The following is a 19,982-nucleotide window of genomic DNA, read 5'->3' on the forward strand; positions in this document are numbered from 1 at the left end:
CTTTCTGTGAATTTTGGCGCAGTATGTTCAATGTACATTAACGCTAGCGCCATAAAAGCCGTGTTTCCAAAGGCAACACTTTGCTGAGCTGTTGAGGAACGAGCATATATAGGACTGATAACCACAATCTGGCACTAAGAATTTGGCTTCGGTTCGAGCTTCCAGCATTCGTAGCACCTTGTTTATGTCTTCCTCTAAAGGCAGGGCAAAGAAAAAAACTCTTCACAACCATAAATACATATATTTTTATGAAACCGTACCTCTTCTTGTTGTTTTCTTTCTATTGTAATACCGCTGGTCGTTCAAGTCGCTGTCGTTGCTATAACACTGACGATATTAAAGCAATTGCAGATTCTGGATTTTCACGAAAAAAACGAAGAGTATTTAATTTAGCGCCAATTTTGGCGTCAAAATACAATACTTTCCTAATATGCTTAGCCATTATGTTCCAAGAAGCGGGGACGCCGAAAGGAGGACTCGCTGTTATGGTTGAGGAAGCGGTATGGCCACATAGACATTGTAAGGGCAAATCACTGTCGCTCCGCATTGCTTGGGTCGTGATGCGCAAATTCCTGAACGATGCATGACACAGAGACCGGGTGCATGCGGGTTTTAGGTGGTAGAGAATAATTACCGCGGCTGTGCTGCACATATGCAGGTCACGTAGTTCGTACAAGTTACAGACCGTCCACACGTTTCTCGCGGTCAGTGGGTGCAGCTGCACTGTGGAGAAAATGATTTTTAGAAGGTAGCTGTGGTGACTCGACTGGGGAAATAAATAGTTCACCTAATGCAATTTGCTGACATAAACGAGCATGAAACCGTACCGGTCACTTTTTACGGTGAAAAGAAATCTGCTGTCGCGTGGAGCACATTGTGTAACAAGAGTAAAAACAGCGCTAATGTTTACACAAACCACACAGAAAGACCAGACAGGACGGGCGCTGTCCTGTCTCGTCTATCTGTATGGTTTGTGTAAAAATTAACGCTGTTCTTACTTTTACTTTTGCTACACAATGTTACACCAACTAGCCCAGCAAGAGGTACTGCTAAGCGTGGAGCGCAGTTTCACCAAAACCTTGTTCAATACAAATAACTCGGCGAGAGATTCCTCATATGCCTTGTTATGCAGCCATATCGTCATCGCCATCGAGAGCTTCTTCATCAGCATCAGCATCATTTTGCGCGGCGCTGCGCGCGACCACCGACTGGGTCCGGTGCACTCACCGAACACGGCGATGTTGCACCGGTGAAAGGCTCCGCGGTAATATATTTGTCGGGTGGCGACGCGTCGGCCGAAGTGCAGTGCACGGGGCAGCGACAGGAACCGTCCGCTGTGGCGGTGGCGCCGGTGAGGAAGCTGCCAGCGACCGAGGCGCTCCAGCGCCCGATGGCAGACCGTCACCCATGAGACATCAAGAGCAGGTCGGTGACCGGAGCGTGGAGGCCATACATATCGAACAGCAACAGCAGCAGGAGGCACAGGCCGAGACCGTCTTTTTCTCCCATGGAAGTCTGTACGCGGTGGGGGCCATGCTCACGCTGGCCGTGCTTTTCTGTGCTGGCGTGCTGGCCTACACTGTGCGGCGAAACGACATGCTCAAGACGGAGTACCATCGCCTCATGGCAGCCATCGCCGACAGGGGATCCAAGTCGAGCAGGTACGTGCTAGCTCTTACTGCGGATGGTTTTATTCGGCCTCGAGGGTTTCCGAGGCAGTGGTCATTCTACGTGGCGACAATACCACAATCAACGACATGAAATCACAGGCATCGCGTGTTCAATATAGGCCTGACGCGTTATTCTGAAAAGTACATTTTGCATTGATAGACGTAAAAGACAAAGTATCAGAAACTCTAATGTAAGGAACTCTTGCTAAAGTTAGCAGCATATTAAATGAGCGCAAGTTTCAAGTTTATGTACTTACCATGCACTATATTGACCAGGAAGGCGCGCACGATTATGTGGAGTTCCAGAAAAATTTTTACGCGATGCAGCGACCCAGAAAAAAATAGTGCCTTTGCGACACTGCCCAGCCAGCTGGTATACGTCACAGGAGGTGTTGCTTACATGCACCCTCCTGCTTCTAGTCCTTTCTGTGAATTGGACCGGCTGACCATGCACGCACATTAAATTAATTATTGTCGTGAGGGGGAAAAGGGTGTCCATTTGTGGAATGTTGCATCTGTGCCTTTATGAACAAAGTGGCCATGAATTCAGGTGATCTCATTACGGAATATTCTGGAAGCGATGTGCAGAATTACTGAAGTGCAGTACGAGTGTGAATGGATACGTTGAGAAGGGTGGTGCGAAACAACAAAGCCAACATAGAAGCGCAGGTTCTCTTTTCCTTCTAACTTTTCGAGGGTGCTTTCTTTCCAAATCGTGTAAAAATTCATAACTGTCATGGTTTGAGATGAATGTGATAATCACAGTGACCACGTGCAAAGTGCTAAAGTTATCGAGGTGCCCGCCCAGTCTAATATGCGGTTACGCAGTTATGTTATGCATTTTTAGAAGCAATCTTCGTGGAATCGCGGAAGGTCTTTATGCACTGATCTACTCAATGAAAGCTGAAAATAGCAACTCTCGATGACAAGCCCACTTAATAAAAATTTGAACGAACTTTGCTGTTTCCTTACAACTCTAAGGCCAAACATTTTGCGCAGGATCCCCACGGAGTCCGAGCCACCTGAAACTTTGGAGACCATGGGTCCTGCGCCCAGAGTCGACGATGCGACTCAAGACGCCGTCCTGCTGCTGCTGACGCACAGACCCATCTCTAACATAGATCACCCCGGCCGAACAAGGCGAAGCACGACGTCCACGCCCTTTCCTGACGGGGAAGCCCTTTACAACGATTACCTTGAGGGCAGATGGAGACAGACGGTGAGCGGTACGCGATCCGCGACGCGAAGAACCGACACAACGGGCAACCCTTCTGCTGCGGGGACGTCCTCGAGCGACGCCGTAACATCGATGTCCTCATCGACGCCTAAGTCGTCTGCGACGCCAATAACGACGCTCAAACTGGTTCCGAACACGACGCAACAGACGACGCTCGTTCTCGAATCTTCGACCTCAGTGTTCGTGAGTACTGGAAGTGTAGCCAGGACCAGCACCGTTACGCATTCTTCGAAGGTCAACGCCTCGGACAGCAACGGTAACAGCACGCACCTAGGTGGGACCAACGATGCTGATGTAAACAATGACGTAGGTGCAGAGGAAGACGCGTAGCGTATTGTGCCGTCTGTCTACGTAAATGGTTTACCAGGCGCACAGTGACGCTACCATCTGATCTAACACGTCCGGGACCAGACAACCACTTGGTTAAGGCGTCATGTATGTGAGCTTACCAGACACCATTACGGTTATCGCGAGAAGCAATCAAGCACAAGGACCGGCCAACCCGTCGCATAAACGAGGATGGGGACGCTAACCACAATCCGGGGAATACCCTAAGAGTGCGGTATCAGCTCTTTGCTGTGTGCTCCTTCACTGAGCGTCAACGCCATGGAGTAGAACGAGACAGTCACTAGGACGTAGTCCGCGCAGGTATTTCAGGCGACAGAAAGCGATACCGCGGCACACGAAAGGGACTGCGACGCAGGCGAAGGCCTCTCGAGAAACTTTTCACGGATGTTTCCAGTAATATTTTTTGTATTTGCCTCATAAGCCATACCTGCAATGAATAGAAATAAACCCGAGAAGGAACAAAACAGCCGCCTAAGTTCACAATCCGTGGCTCAAGTTTTCGGCAGTTTAGTCGGTCAGAAATACTTCACAGGAAAAAGCTATGCATGCACTGGTTTTGTGGCGCTGCCGACAGGTGAACACAAGCATTCTCTCTGTTTTCCGAGAATTCGTTAATGTCCACTCGACGCGTATTTCATCATATCCCTTTGCTTATTAGAACGGAAACTACTACAGGGACATTAATCATCTGAATGGTTTTTTAAATTATGAACAGAGAAACTTGGTATCAATGATACTGTAATTATGGCACGTCTCAGCTTCCTGTTAAGCCTCTCCTGAGAGCTGATTTACTGCCGTGTACGCGCCCCCACCCCCCTCCTCCACACACACATTTCCGGACGGGCCTTATGCTACCATCGAAGTCTTCGGGTGGGGCGCGCGCAAATACCTCAAACCGTGACTCCACGGCGCATGGATGGCGCATGGATCGCGGAGCCTTGGTCTTCATCCAGTGCGAGGCGCAGTCGACAGCCGCAGCAAATGATTCTAAACGCCTCTAGAAGGCGCCGCGTTTCCCGGTTATGTTTCACTCGGGTAATTTTTCTCTCCTTCTGGTAATACCAAAAGCAAAATTTGCAGAAAAATCATTAGTTTTTGAAGAGGTTTAGAAACAACTATTTTCTTTATTTTTTCCAAATTCCTCGCTTTCCTTAACTGCTGTGCAAATAGAGATTTCTGGTTGTAATTAACAGAATTTTTCGGTGCAGCATGGAACGCCACTGATATTTTCTAGAGGCGGGAGTCTTTAAGTCGTGATGAAAGGAAATGAAGCGGGAGGAAAATGGGCAGAAACTAATAAAAAAAAACGTTTTTGAGAAATACCGCTGTATTTCGTGATTTACGCAAGTAAGCAGAAATTTATATTTTTCTGTCATCTCGGCAAAACATACCATTTATTAAGTAGCACATAAAATTTATCTTAGGGGCTGATAAATTCTTTCGACATGCCCAACCAAAGTATTGATGATGGATTTTTACGGTGCAACGGCATCTGTGGCCAAAGAGCGCCATGGCACAAGGTGTTTTCGACTACTCAAGGTGGGGTCAAAGGCCCCTTTTCCTAAGCATTTCCTAAAGAAGCCGAGCACCAGGCAGGGGAAAGTACCCGTTGTATCACCGGTGGGTACCCGGCGGCACTGGGGATCGAACCTCGCACCTCCCGCTTGCGAGGCGGATGCTCAGACCACTAGACCACCACATTTTGTTTCTTTATTACCTTGTCTTAGTCACACAGCACACACACATGCATAAAAAACACGCTGGCCTAATTAGACCAACGTCGACTAGGCCACCGCTGCGGTAAAACAGAAGTATTGGAGGTTGAGGAATACGCATAGAAAATTCTGGTTGTGTTAGATTTCAACGGGGGGGGGGGGGGGGGGGGAGCCTAACTGTCGGCGCAGTTCTCCGTGAATTGAAGTTGGATAACTTATAAAAAGATTCGAGGGCCTTTATGTAACACACTGAGGTCTGCAGCTCTATGAATACCACTTTCTTCCATGCCGGGTTCTTGTTGCAGATGCCTTTTTGAGAAAGAAATGTTAAGGATTATCCAGGGCCATAACATAGGCGTCTTAGTTCCCCTTGTAGGAAGCCGCTACCTGAAATTATCGCCTCCGCCTGCCTCGAAACAAGAATGTGACCCCGGTGGCAGGGCGAGCGGTAGCTCCCAGGAATGTGGCATGCGCGGTCGGGTGACCCGGGTGCGTTGCGCATATGGGTCACTGGGACTGGGTCGTAATGGCTGTGCTGGCTAGTAGCTAGGTTACTCTCTTTCTACGACTGAATCCCTAAAGGACCCGGGAAGTGAATAAATAATATGACGCGAGCGCTGCAACAGGATAAGCTTCGTGCCCGACGGCGGCAATGTGCGATTCGTACAATTAAAGCCAGAATATAAACGTTAAAATAATAAAAAGAGCTCTAGATACAGGGAATATAGTACGCAAAATTGACTTTGTGAACTTGTTCATGCTTCAGCGGAGTGTTTTTAGCGCTCGTCGTGCCTGTTTCGGTTCCCTTGTGGTAATGGTTTGCCAAATATGACCGAGCGCAAGTAAACAGCCCGTTATCAGCTATCGTTCAAAAATACGTCGGGAGTAAAAAGAGATGAACTATTTACAAATCAGTGCAACCTACGTTTATGTGTTTGAGCAAAAATACGAGTAAGGTGATGGTAGCCACAGTCCGTGACTTGTGGGATTTCGAACCACTTGCGTGCATTTTTCCGTCACGCGTTTTTCTGAATTGTGATCACGCATAATCTATGTATTCTCGAAGCTCTGAGATAAACATAAACAGTCTCTAGGCGAACGATGTGCACCAACGGGATCTCAGAATTTTTTTTTATTTATATAAACGTATTCTTACTGCTGTGGATTTGCCGGTTAAGGAAAAACCTCATTTCGCGAAAGCATGTAGACCGTCTTAAAAATATTCGCATTCGCGGTGCGCTAAACTGAATAATTTCGTCTCGCCCTTAGCATTGCGCAAACTTTGCTTCAGCAGGTATCACAGGGAAGCACCATGCTGGTGAAGACGACAAGATCTGCCCACAGCGGCGGATTTTACACATTTGCATTGATCTCTGAAGTCGATGTGTATGTTCGCGTCTTCCAGCTCCAAATTTCGGCGGAAAGAGAGCGACACGAAGGAACCACAGTTTCTATTCTGTGGCTGAGCGTGGCATTGACTTTTTTTCCCCTCGAACGTATGCATTACGTAGAAAACACAAGAGGGCAAAACGACATGCGACAGAAATGCCCAACAGGCATGCTTGGGTTGCCTCTGGCTAGGTCGACACGGTGGAGAATGTACTATCGGAAGAAAATTCTCCAGAACGCGCCAGAAACAACAAAAGCTTCACCTATTTTCTCTAGACAGCTGTTCTGGAGGTGAAAATAACGCTCTATTTTTAATATTACCTAACTTATGACGGAAGCCAACAGCAACCGGAACCAAGGAAGCACAGAGGAATATTTTCAGCCTTCGTTTTAAATTTCTGATGTAGGTCAAATGAAAATGAACAGTGCAATCATTTTACTGCTGAAATATTAGTTATTCTAAAGTCAAAGAAAAAACAGCCACATGTCGCTGATGGAATGCGAACCCATGACCCACGAGTTTCGTGCAAAGCGCTCCTCCAACCAAGCTAGGCTAAGGCTGTCCAGTCTTTTACTTTCGCTTATGTTTAGGTTGCGTGTAACCTAACTTATTCAGTGTTCACCAGCAACACCTTAATCAAAGAGAAAGTTTTAACAATCACGTGTTCTCTGCTTCGTTTCGGGGGCCTATGGCTTCCTTCACGCGTATTTCATAACGAGCCTCTTATTTCCCATCCTTGTCTGCTTTTATGATGTCTTATAGTTAAATCAGGAGTCACTTGGCATGTGCGGATTGCTATTCATGCACCCTGGATACTCTTATCCCCGATAGCATTTGGTGTATGCTCTATGTACTGGAGACAAAACCGCGCTGACACTGCGCTGGCTGTCTGTTGCTTATTGATAGAGAGCAAATCCATCGTATAATGACAGTATCAATCTTGAGCCTGAAGGTTTTCCAGGCACTGCTCTGTTTTGTGATGGTGCCATGCATGGGCGGCATGTTGTTGTAGAGCCTCAAGGTTCTCGAGTCTGTTATTTAATTTCAAGTTCTAGCGCAAGAAACATAAAACAGTAGAGTGCGACGTAGTATCATCCACACACTACTTCGGCGTCTTTAACGTTTTCTTTTATATCCGTTTCTGACTTTCACTTTTTGAAAGAGAGCCAAATGCACTTTCCTAGTGATTACCTCCCGGCTTTTCTTTTTCGCTCCCTCCCTGCTTTTTTTTTTTGGCTTCTTACCTAAGCATAGCCTGGAAATGTGGTAAGGGTATTGTTCCCTTCTTATTACTAACGTATTACTCCGGCGCCAACTTATATAGGTTACTAACTCTAAATTTATTCAACTGTTTAAAGAGCGGAAGTGTGGAACCGTTAGAAAGATTTGCATTACAATTAACATGTTTTTGCTCTTACCAATGCAGGCGGCGAGGTTAGCAGCACTGTTTGTGCGAAGCTATTTAACCTCGCGTTTTCACCTGTGCTAATCAAGTAAGCTGGTTCGTCACCTTCTTGACCTACAATTGCTGTATTTCCTCTTTTGCCCTGTACAACGTTCACCAGTGCTCGTATTCGGACTCTAATTTATCCCGCCGCGGTGGCTCAGTGGTTAGGCCGCTCGCCTACTGAGCCGGAGTACCCGGGTTCGAACCCGACCGCGGTGGCCGCGTTTCGATGGAGGCGAAACGCTAAGCCGCCCGTGTGCTGTGCGATGTCAGTGCACGTTAAAGATACCCAGGTGGTCGAAATTATTGCGGAGCCCTCCCCTGCGGCACCTTTTTCTCTCTTTCGTTTTTCACTCCCTCCTTTATCAGTTCCTTTTCGGCGCGGTTCATGTGTCCGCCGAGATGTGAGACAGATACTGCGCTACCCCTTTCGCCAAAACCAATTTTAATTTTTTTCAATAAAAAATATGAAGCTTTCTTCATCAGCTTGCATAGAAAAAATAATCATAAGCTTTTAAACAGCACCAAACACCTCCCATTTTATTACCATTCGTTTTTGTTTACGCAGTCACTTGCTACATGGAGCCTGATGATGACTGGAAAGTGAGGAAGGTCGTTACAGCTTAAAATCAGGCGACAGTCTCCGCTTAATTGTCACGTCATTTCTCTAACCAGCGTACCACATAAAGTGATGGAACACGAAATTTACCCTCATTTAATAAAACACGTTTTGGATGCTAGCACTTTTTTTCATCCTTCACATTGTGGAACCCGCAGGAGCTTTCCTCGGGAAATCTAGCTCACACTTTTCATTCACGGCCTCCACCTTCTATACCACACATCAAGCAGGTTTGCTACTGAAGCTAAAGCTAGACAACAGTCGACTCCCATCAACGCTTACAAGGCAATGTTTTGTTTTTTACGAACGACAGCCTTGATTGACAGATTGTGAATGTGTTTCCCGTTCCTTCTCTCTTCCCTCTTTAATCCCCTCATTCTCTTCCCCATTGCAGGGTAGCCAACCGCAAGCCTTTCCTGTTAAAATCCCTGCTTGCACCACACGTCCAAGGCCTAGTCTTTGTCTAGTTTTGTTAGTCATCTACTTTGATGAGGCACTAACACATCAGTAGTTCTTTGCTGATATTTTAGATGTAAGGACGGAAGACATGCATTATTGTTTGCAATGCGAAATTTAGAACGCGGCAAGAGATCAACACAAGCTCCTGTGAGATCTTGTCACACATGTGTAAAGGTATTCTGAAGTATCATAGTCAAATATTCAGTCAGAGATTCCTTTATTTTTATTTTTTTTCACATTAAACAATTAACATAGAGCTAACGAAAGTGCTGTTCAAACACGGCTTGAGATGCAATTTACCCCCTTAGCAGGCACTGACAGAAGCGTAAAACTGCACGAGATAACAACTTACTAGGATGCAACTAACTCCGTCGCGTTTTTACCTGTGTTAACCAAGTAAGCTGGTTCCTCACCTTCTTGACCTACAATTGCTGTATTTACTCTTTTGCCCTGTACAACGTCCACTAGTGCTCGTATTCGGACTAGTGCTCGTATCCCGCCGTGGTGGCTCAGTGGTTAGGCCGCTCGGCTTCTGTGCCGGAGTACCCGGGTTCGAACCCCATCGTGGCGGCCACTTTCTATACCGCACATCAAGCAGGTTTCCTACTGAAGCTAAAGCTAGACAACAGTCGACTGCCATCAAGGCACACAAGGCACTGTTTTGTGTTTTACGAACGACAGCCTTGATTGACAGATTGCGAATGTGTTTCCCGTTCCTTCTCTCTTCCCTCTTTAATCCCCTCATTCTCTTCCCCAGTGCAGGGTAGCTAACCGAAAGCCTTTCCCGTTAAAATCCCTGTCTTGCCCCAGACGCCCAAGGCCTAGTCTTCCCGCAGTTTTGTTAGCCCTCTACTTTGATGATTTACGAACACATCAGTTATGCAAAGTTTACATCTCTGCCGGTTATTGCGTCAATGTTCGCACAGTGATTAACATATCTCTCCTATGTAGCTTCCCAAAATTATCTAAATAATCTTGAAAAATGGTGCGACCGATTATTCATGAAGCGAAACCCTAACAGATTCAAACTTACCTTGTTTCGCAATTCCCACTGGACCCTCACTCTCTATTACACTTTTACGAACACCCTTGCATGAACTTCCACAATCATGATAGAAAACTGAACTTGATTTATTTCAAGCTGATATCTTTCCTAGCGTGCTCATCATATTTTAAGGTCTCTAAAACCACTCCTAAAACATGAACCGCAGCGCGGAAAAGATACGCGCGTATCAGGGTTATGATTTTGAGGCAGGAATGTGCACCTTCAGTCTAGTACTCACATCAAATTGGTCTTGCTAACCAACCTGATTCTGTTCCGAATTGGGCTGCAAGATTAACTATTTCTGATTTCTCATGTAGTAATTGCGTAACAAATTTGTAATTTCAATCGGAATTTTTAAACTTTAGAACTCAATGTCACATCGGCAGCCTTTGCACACTCTAAATAAGGCAATTCACAACTCTCTCAATTCTTCCCTCTACATAGCTCAACCGTTACGCATATTTCACGGGCACTAAAGCTAGACCTTTCCAGTTCATGGTCACGCAAATGTTGCCAACCGCCTCAGGGGAACAGGACAGTACGCGAAAGCCTGCCTTCTGTGCGGCCTTCTTAAGCCTTTGGGATACACCGTGTATGTATGCTGTCGTGTCTTGCCACGAGTATTGAGACCATGTTGCAGGAACATTGCTCGTGACCCTATGCAAACCAAGTAGCCTTGTCATGTATTGCGTGCTGTCTAAATAAAAAAAAAACAGTTCTCCTCAGCGCTGGAATTGAGTTTCACTGCCCCTGTATCCTGCGTTGCTTTCCAGTTTATCCTGTATTGAAGACACTGCTCTGCACGTTTCTACAAAAAACATGAACCTGCCACCACGACTTATTTCTTTTGTGCAAAAATAACGAAATTTATTATTTAAGCGCAGGCATGTATACTTAACTTTTTTGCACAAACCGATAGTGAGTTTTGTCTTTATAAATATTCTTATTTTGCTCATGACTTTAAAATCTCCGTATTCATTTAGCTGCATCTCTGAAAATTTGCTGATGCTTTTGCGCTCCAGCGCGTTGAAGGTAAAAAACAAGAACTTTAATGTCTCTTATCAAAACATGTTTCGTGAGCTATATTTTAAGCCCTGAAAGCAAACTTATGCTCTCAACGGTAGAGTTCATAGAAGCACAGCTTTGTTTAGACGTCAAGGACTCCACTTGAGGATTCCGAAACTATAGAAAGAAAATTTTGGACAAGGCCTTAAGACCAGGCGTTACAAGAATATCCTATTGTGTTTATGTGTAGGCTTAAAAATTCAGTACCAAGAAACGAAAACTTGTGCAGCTAGCAGCTTTAAAGAGATAACGTTGCCCAAATTATTTCCGACAAGAAATCATAAGAGAGCTGAAAACCTTTTTGTCGGCACAGGGAAAGCACAAGCTTACGCAAAAAATGATTCTAGTTCTTATCGCTGTACTCTTCACACGTTATCTAAACTGGATACCGGACGTAAAACCTGAAGGCATAAAAAACATAACGAAACGGAAACTAGGAAACACAATATTGACTCAAACTTGAAATCCTTTGTTATTGCCAATGATTCCCACCTACTAACAAGAACCGAGCGTTTATAAAAAGGCATAAAAGAGAAAAGGAACGCTCATACGCCACACAAGTGTGGCTATCAGCCCTTCGTTGCCCCAGGAAGCTACCCAAAAAGAAGCGATATGGAAGGTGGCCTGCTGACATGAAGCAAGTTCTACCAATATTTTTATCAACTGCACGAAACCTGGGAAGTAATATAAAAGCATGCCAAGTATTGTTAGATAAGAAGTGCCGGAGGCAAGAGCTCAAGTGTAGTGTGGCTAGCTTGCATCCGTTGTTGACAACTTAAAGCAAAAGTGCTGGAGAAGCCGGCATCGAAGCACCCGGGCAAGCGCTGCCATTAAGAGGGAGGAACGGGTTCCTGAAGTAAAACAAAAATGTGCTTCCACGGGCACGTACGCGCGAACGCACACACGGAGGCAACAACACACAAACAGGGCTGAATTTCCCTCGCTGTGTTGAAGCGCCGCACGAAATTCGCTTTTGTGCAGAATTTCGCCACAAAAACATCACAACTAAAGGCGTTTGAAATGGTTCTGTCTGCGGCCAGCTGCAAGGATTTTAAGCCACAAAGTGAAACGGAAGAACAATCTTTGCTAATACTTATGCTTGTAAAGAACGTCTAAAGGAAATAACGTGATATAGCTGAAAGACAATAAATAACTGGATTTTTTGTTGAGTTTAATATCAAATTTAAATGCTTCATAAAATGAATAAACGTGCCGTGTAATGTTCTGGAGGTTTGCGATCATAATGACGGCGTATTGCTGTTTTCACGTTTTGCGCGACGAAAGCACAATGCTCTTCTCAAGTGACGAACATTGCCCCCCCCCCCCAAAAAAAAACAACAAAAAACAAATAAATTTGAAGTGTTGCCCTTAATTTTCAACGTAAAGCAACGTTCCATTATCCCCCATTCTCTAAGCGTTCCGATGTCGAAGATGCCAGCGTAGACTTGTAGTTTTGAGTGAAGACGACTTGCACAAGATTTACTCTAACTGCGTTTGGCGCACACCACTGTCAAATGTATGCATGTCTGCATTCTGCGTGACGGTAAGCCAGAGTGCCAGAGACGCGTACGTGCGCGCATGTGATTGAATAGCGTAGTAAAGGTTATGCATAAATGCGCTTAAAAGGCCGGCATGATGATTTATGAAGCATTGGCTGACTCACTTAGGAGAGATTGTATTTGATAATTTGGGCCCGAACCACAAGTTCCTCAATCGCTTTTCATATTTATGCAAATATTATATACGTGCCTGACGGAAAATGTTACTCTATCCTTTGAAAGCGGCCTACAACTAAGGCAACCTCAATACGTCCTGAATGCTTTTCAGAATTTGCTTCCGTACAGTTCCGCATTTCTCCACAGCATACTTCTTTGCTGCTAGTAGTTGTGGCTCACTGCAGATTTGTATCCCAGCGTAATTGGTTACATATTTGGCCTAATTCATCCTAGTTCGAAGCATATATAGTATTTTGACACGTTCGGGACAATGGCGAAGAAAACAGCGTGCGCTAAACCGCGTTTTCTTTTTTTTTTATTGCGACAGTGTCCCTGCTGGCATAAGGTGTTTACAAATATAGGTACATACTGGGCTCTCGAAGAAAGTCCAGTGTGTACCTATATTTGTGAATACCAGCAGCGTTCTCAATTCCGCTCTTTTCTTCGCTTGCCTCTGTTTGCGCTGGTACCACGTGACCTCTCTGATCTTGAAGACGATTCAGAATCTCACACAGGGCGCAGGTGCAGGTTTACCGGTGTGCGCCTCAAGGCCCCCATGAGACGCTTAGCCATAACGCTTTCTTGGGCTGGCTGAAGGCTTGTGGCAGCTTAAACTTCTCAACAACATGATGACGCCCGGAGTTCCACTGAGTATTTTCCTTGCGTGCTTAAATACCTAAATACTACATGACTCTGAAGGAGTCAACGTGGTGCAATCAAAACTTATGTGCTGTGCGCATGCAACTTTTGCGGTCACCAAAAAACGCTTCCTCCAAGTCAAGTTCTTAAAGTTTCTGAGGCGGAAAACGAGAACGCTTATGCCCTTGAGCCTCGCAGGCAGGTATGCTGAGCATCTCCGCTTTTACCTATGTACCACTTAAATGCTGCACATCTCGCTGCTCATCCCATGCAGAAACTAGCCCAACAACCGCGTTCTCTGCCAGGCGGCAAGCTGGCAACGGTAAGGCACTATAAGAATGGGCAGGCACGTGCAAGCGCGGTTGTAGCCGGGGGCTTTTGTCTCTGCAACGGGATCACAAAACGCACGGAGCCTGAGAAACAAGACCAATCGATCGACTCCCAGCCACAGCGGAACGGGAAAAAAAAAAAAACAAACGCGGAAAGATAAAGCTCGCGAACTGCAGAATGCTCCGCTGAACAAGAACGGTCTCATAAAAGAAGCAGCCATGCATGGGCGGGCTATAGCGATCTGAAGAAGCCAGAAAGCGGCAGCAGCCCCCGCACCCACATCAGGGCAGGTAGGCACGTTCCGTTGCCGAAGAAGGCGTTGTGTCGAGGTACAGACCGAAGAGGGAGGGGAGGGGGGGGGGGGAGGCAGAAAGGGCGCCCGTGGGTTTCAGAATGGCCGGCCTCCTCTTCCGCGCAGGGAACTCAAAATGACGCGTGTAATAGTTACAGCTTCCCTCTATGCACGTATCCCTTAGTGACGCTTATTGTAGTTTGCGTGGCGTCACTCGAAGAAGCAGATATGAAACACATCAGTGGTGGTTGCCTGCACGGACTTGATTTCTATTTTCTAGCGTCCATTTCTGCGGTTCGCTGGCTACAACAGAAAATGGAAGAATAACAACAGTTTTGGTGCGTAAAGCCGTAGCGCCCCTTTTATTGTCGGCATAACAAAGGGGAAATAAAAAAAAAACAACAATAGACGAGCTACTCCTATTGTTTGGGTTTCTATATTTGCAGCGCCTCTTTCTTTAGTGAGTGCTCCCACGCGCCATTTAAAAGTACCGAAACCCTGGCTCGTGTTTCACATTTATTGTTTTGAGCCGTCTGGCTACTCTTGCATTCTGTTATGAAGATAAAGTAAGTCGAAAATTCTAAAAATGGACCTTTTTTATAGCTCAAATATCCTGAAGTTTCTTCGAGTTTTGAGGCGAAATAAGACCGCCGGTGGTCACGTTTCTGGAGACTGTGCGGATTGGGACGGGGTTTTTTTTTTTTTTTTTCTGTGAGAGATGAAGTTTCCATTGTAACTTTATACGCTTCAGTTTTTTTTATTCCGTCAGGCTTCTGCAGATTTATGGTTGATGGTTTTCGTGCTTTTTGAACCTGTGCTTCAAGCGTTGTCTCGCGCGATATCCGATAATGTAAATACGGGTAGGCAAAATAATTCGTTAAGTCAGGACATTAAGCTCATTATAATGTTATACATTGAAATATTAGGTGCACGAATAGGAAGAACGCATTGCGTAAGAGCATGTATGGTTTAAAAGCCAGATTTTAAATTGCTTTTTCCGGTGTTACTTTAACTACACTCTTAAGCGCTGAAATGCGCAAGTATATTTTTGTAGCACACGGCACCGCTATAATGAAAAAAATGTTGTTGAACACAGTTCATTTCGGTTAAGCGAAATACAGCAATGCTTACAGATAGGTTACGAAAGTGTGCGAACGGTAGACTTACACGCATTTCGTTTTAACCCTCAGCTGTACCTGTTTTGTTTTATACGGTACTATCGCTGGTTACCGTAGGATGATTCAATGGTGCACTGACAGTCGATGAAACACTTCGCGTTTCTTCTCACACGCTTAGCCGAGTAAAGTTCTTCGCGCTTATCTTATTTAAACTTTTTTTTTAGCTTTTAGCAAGTGAAGAAAGAATGACATGGAAGTCTAGAAAAACAAGCGCGGGCACGATTTGAGTGAGGCTTACGACCGTGGTAACGGCCAGATCGTCAGTTTGTGCGCCGGTAGTGCGGTTACTAGGTTGATATTTTTTTAAGTTGATTTCTTCGTCGGCTGACGCGAAAGACTTCTGGCTTGAGACATTATTATGTATTGAATATTTGTTTGCCATCCACCGTATCGAATGCAGTGCTATAGTTTCGGATCCTAAGACGCCTTGCTCAAAGGCCGGGCACGAAGACGATGCTTTAAGTTTCGAAGCCGCTCTAAAAGATAGCAGCCATCAAATCCCTCTCTTGCTACCCGGGAAAACTGGAACTCGGGAGTGCTTCAAACTTTCATTGCAAGTTATTGTAACGCCTCAACCCTTGAGCGCGTTTGTGCGCCTAGATCGGTTCACAGTGCATTTCTGTTTCAGGCGAGGTTAAAAAAATCTGTGCCTAAGCTCTGGAACATCACTTTTTAGTAGAGATGTTGTTTCCTTCGCTTAGTTTGGTTTCGTGGCGAGACATCAAAAGCTGTCGAAATGCGCGCAGTGGAGTTTACTAACAGATGAATATAGAAAAAGCCTGAAACTTGCGACTTAGAGTAAAAGCCGGTTTTTAGAAAGTTTTACATTGCTTATTTGCTATGCGTTTACCAGCCGCAGCGCGATTATTGAAGGAGTATAAGGCAAGAGAAATGGCGGTAGTGACTAAGTTCAAAATGATATGAATCATCAGCGCACTTGAGTACAAGTACGAAATACTGCTGGTACCTCGGTATCCAGCAACACAGGAGAATTGCTGCGAAAGGCTCATGTTGGGCACGTTTCCTTAAACCAGCCGCACAAAGTTCATGCACGAAAAGAGTTTCAGACACAGTTAAGAAAAAAATTACGAAGGGCACTTAAGACTGCTTACGTGCTTTGAATGCGAAAATATCGTTTTCTTTCAAAATTTTTTCCTTTTTTTATTCATTACTTATGTTTCATTACTTATGTTATGTTTTATTTGTCGCTTCCTTTCTTATGACACACCTGCTGATTAGCGTACGGTCGTAAGACAACACGTATACTCTGTTTCCTTTTGGTCGCTAAGAAGCAACGCGGTTTTGTGGCTTATGGGCTGTATGCTCACCTCAATCTGGAAGTCCTGGAATCAACTCCCTGCATCTTCGGAAGAAATTTTATTTATCTTTGTTACCACCGTGACGTCATGTGGGATTTCTGGTACCACCGCTGCTGGCGAACGCCATGACTGAGTTTCGTTGCCTCTGGGCCATACAATGCTTTCGCATTAAAAACCCGGTGTTGTGATCCACAAATGGCCAGTGGTCACTACTCTTTTTTCGCGCCTATAGTGGCGTGCCTGCCGTTGTAATACAGGGAATGCTGCCGAGCGGAATGGGACTTCGAACAAAATAAAAAAAAAGAGGAACAGCGCTGTCAATGAAGGATATCTCGTGGTTTCTTTCAATCGGTTGTGTTAAGCAGCTGAAAGAAGAGGCTCTTGAACTTAACGGCGCTTAATAACTGTGTTATTAACGGAGCGCTCTCAGCTTTTACAGGGCGATAAATTGCTGTCACTCCCGTTTGGGGCATATAGGTCCCAGTGACAGCAGTTTTTTCTAATCGTTACGCACTGTAAATCGCTTGCATCAATGAAATTACACCATATATGGCTGCAACTCGTATAAAGTAACAGCAGAAGGAAAATGTGTAAGGGAATTGAACCTCTGAGCGCTCTAAAAAGCGTTGGACGCACGTGTTTATCCGGATGCCCGCCGCATATCGAACTGCACGGCACCTCGGCCGTTGCAGACTGTCGTGCCGGTGTACTGTCGCGTGCACTGCCGGTGAAAAATAGCGTAAAGGAAGCGCAGAAAAACAAAAGAAGGCGGCGTTCTCTCGCGGAGCATTGCGCGGGAAGAGTGCGCGGGCTAATTGCGTAATTAGCTGCAGGAAACGAGCTAATCGGGTTACGCCCGCGCTGAGGCATCGGAGAGGAGAAAAGGGGCTGGAAGGGAAGGGGGGCGGGGGCATGAAAGCGCGTGCCTAGGAGAAGGAAAAACTCTCTACCTCGAGGCACATTTTTTTTTCTCTCTTTTTTTTCCCACAGCTCTCTCTCTCCCTGACTTTTCTGACGACATTTACGGATTGCGCGTTGTTGAGTCCATTTCTTGCACGGGAGTTATTTTCTTTACCGATGCGAAGCGCGAGGCTTGCTAGAGAGAACGCTCTCACTGTGGGGCCGCGTTGCTACGGAGCGTAAAGGATCGGGAGCGTCGCCGCGTGCAGTTTAGTGATCAGCGCTGCTCTGGTCCCGCCGGCCTAAAGCGTCGCCCGCACACGCGGGCACTGTTTCGCTAAAGCGGTGTGCTGGATTACGCCGCTTATATATCCGATTACGGATTTAGGAGTGAGTGGAAATCACAAAACTTTAGAATCATTCCTCGGGAGCTGAGAGACGAGCTCATTAATCTATGCTCATTAAAATAGCGCCAGCTTTGTTCCGTTTCTTGAAGTCAACTTTGTCGGCAAGCGATCGCTGTTTCCAGACAAAGGATCAGAAGAGGCGTTATACCGTACAGGCTCATGAATATGATCATCATTATCAACGGCAAAAGCCGCTCCCAACGATCTCCATTTATTACGCCTGTCGCCTGGCCACCTTATTCGAGCAGTTTTTCTTCTTAATTTGAACGGTAATCGACAAAATTAAAATGAGCCACAAATAAAACTTTACTTTTTCTATGGAAAAAAAGAGTTCGCGTTAATTTAACCACTTTCGGCAAGCACTTTGCGAGGCACTGCAGCCATTGCACTTACGTACGCACTCATATCCACGCTACGATGGTTACTGGACTGAACCCGTGTCATGGTCTTGGGATACTGTGAGGTCATTTACGGAAGTTGCTTTCAAATAACCACCGGAAATTGGACACGGGACATGTTGACCTAGCAGGATTTTAGGATATAGTGACACCGACGAATACGGCGGATTCCCACGTGAGCTTTGGGATTCCAAGTACACCATTGAAAGGGTACCGTTTGGAAGCGACATCGTTGCGTGAGCTTGGTTCCCCGTTAACGTTATACTCTAATGTGCGGCAGCAGATACGCTCGGTGAAAGTAGCTGGCGTAGGAGTGCAATTTTAGAGTGCTCTCAATCAACACAGAAACATCACTCGAATAGCGTTCAGTGGAACCATGAACAGGCAGTGTTGAGGAATGGCACACGAACGCCGAATTCCCGTTCGTCGCCGGCCTAGCTCAGAAGGCATTAGAAAATCGTTTGGGAGCCATATTTTCATTCCATTCGTTAAGCCAAGAAAGACAAAAAATTGGGGCAGCAATAAGAAATTTCACGTCGGCATTCAAACAAACAAGCTCACCCATTCCTTAGCTTCGCATTGTGGTTACTGAAAATGGCGTCGTTGCACCACCGCACAATGACACGTAGCGTGTTTGCCCGAAAAGGGCACTCCGCAGAGACGTAGTCGGCGGATGCCGCTATGCGCCTCACTTCTTACCAGCGCATAATCCATCTCAAGACACGGCAAGTGTGAAGCGGAATAACCTGCGGGTAACAAGAGAATCGCGAGAAATGTAAAACGTACACTAAGTCCTCGCGCGGCCAATTTGCGCGCGCCAAGTCTTGGCGCCTTTCACAAATCTAAAAAGGCGAAAAAAAAATGCTAGAGCAGAATGGTGCAAAAGCCGTTTGTATATTAGGCGATTTGTTCGCCGCGCGATTCGTTGTTATACATTTCTCGAAAACTTTCGTTTGAGTTTCGTGGTCTGACGATGCGGTACGGGGTTTCTTTTCCACCGCGGCTCGGAGTCCTACCTCACCGCCGCGGCTTTTCTCGCCTGAACAGGAAGATAGAAGAAAGGGAGGGGAGTCGAGATAGCGCAGATGGCTTGTTCCATTTAGGTTTTCTGCCTCACGCTTTAGTTCCGTTCGCTGTCGATAACAGCGTCCCGAGGAAAAAGAGAGAGAGAGAGCTGCGCCCATTACCAACACCATTGCGTATCGCACAAAAGGGCTAGCACCTGAATAAATAAAAATGCTTGCCGGAGGGGAACCGGACGAAGAGAGAAGAAGAAGACTGGGAGAACTGGAAGCGTCGCGACGCGTCATTAGGCCTAGCGAGAGTTTCTCGTTCGCTCTCGCTTTCAGACCTCGGCTGTACAGAAGAGGCTAGAGCGAGGTAAGGAGCTACGGAAGGAAACATAAACATAAAGAGAGAGATCAGAGAAGTAGAAGTGCGCAAATGGCGAGGAAGATGGGGCGAAAATAAACAGAACGTCATCTCCCCATTCCGGCGCCACTTTAGCTCTGTCTATACGCAAAATGGGCATCTCTAGCCGGTCTCACCGCCCACGTTTGCTCACCCCGTTTTCGGTCGAGTCGACTCAGTAATGGGAAAAATATGCTCAGTGGAGAAACGCAGTTGCGTGTATCCAAGGCGACTGCCCGCTAAACGCGAACACGGCGCTCAAGAAGGGTGGCGGCGACGGGGAAGAGAATGTTTGGCGAAACACGCTCCTCGTGACTAGGGAAATGCACTGGGTCGTTACTTGTGGAGCGGGTTTTGCAAGCGTGGGAAACTGCTAGTGCCACCGACGCGCGGGTGCAG

General features: G+C 46.1%; 2 protein-coding genes across 3 annotated transcripts in view; both read left to right on the forward strand.

Moving 5' to 3' along the window:
- Positions 1 to 19,982, forward strand: part of LOC144099299 (neuropilin and tolloid-like protein 2) — a 235,049-nt gene that overhangs the window by 167,812 nt on the left and 47,255 nt on the right. The gene's annotated exons all lie outside the window — the stretch shown is intronic.
- On the forward strand, positions 1,181 to 3,737 carry LOC144097203 (uncharacterized). The gene is made up of 2 exons (XM_077629954.1): positions 1,181 to 1,661; positions 2,670 to 3,737. Exons 1-2 carry the CDS (start codon positions 1,408 to 1,410, stop codon positions 3,235 to 3,237), a joined length of 822 nt encoding a protein of 273 aa, XP_077486080.1. The 5' UTR covers positions 1,181 to 1,407; the 3' UTR covers positions 3,238 to 3,737.

Source organism: Amblyomma americanum, chromosome 7 (assembly GCF_052857255.1).
Source record: "Amblyomma americanum isolate KBUSLIRL-KWMA chromosome 7, ASM5285725v1, whole genome shotgun sequence".
NCBI lineage: Eukaryota > Metazoa > Arthropoda > Arachnida > Ixodida > Ixodidae > Amblyomma > Amblyomma americanum.

Excerpts from the sequence above, each read along its gene's own strand:
- LOC144097203 (XM_077629954.1), top strand. The coding sequence starts at position 1,408 with ATGAGACATCAAGAGCAGGTCGGTGACCGGAGCGTGGAGGCCATACAT. Across the intron at positions 1,662-2,669 it reads AGGGGATCCAAGTCGAGCAG|GATCCCCACGGAGTCCGAGC; the intron begins GTACGTGCTAGC and ends CATTTTGCGCAG.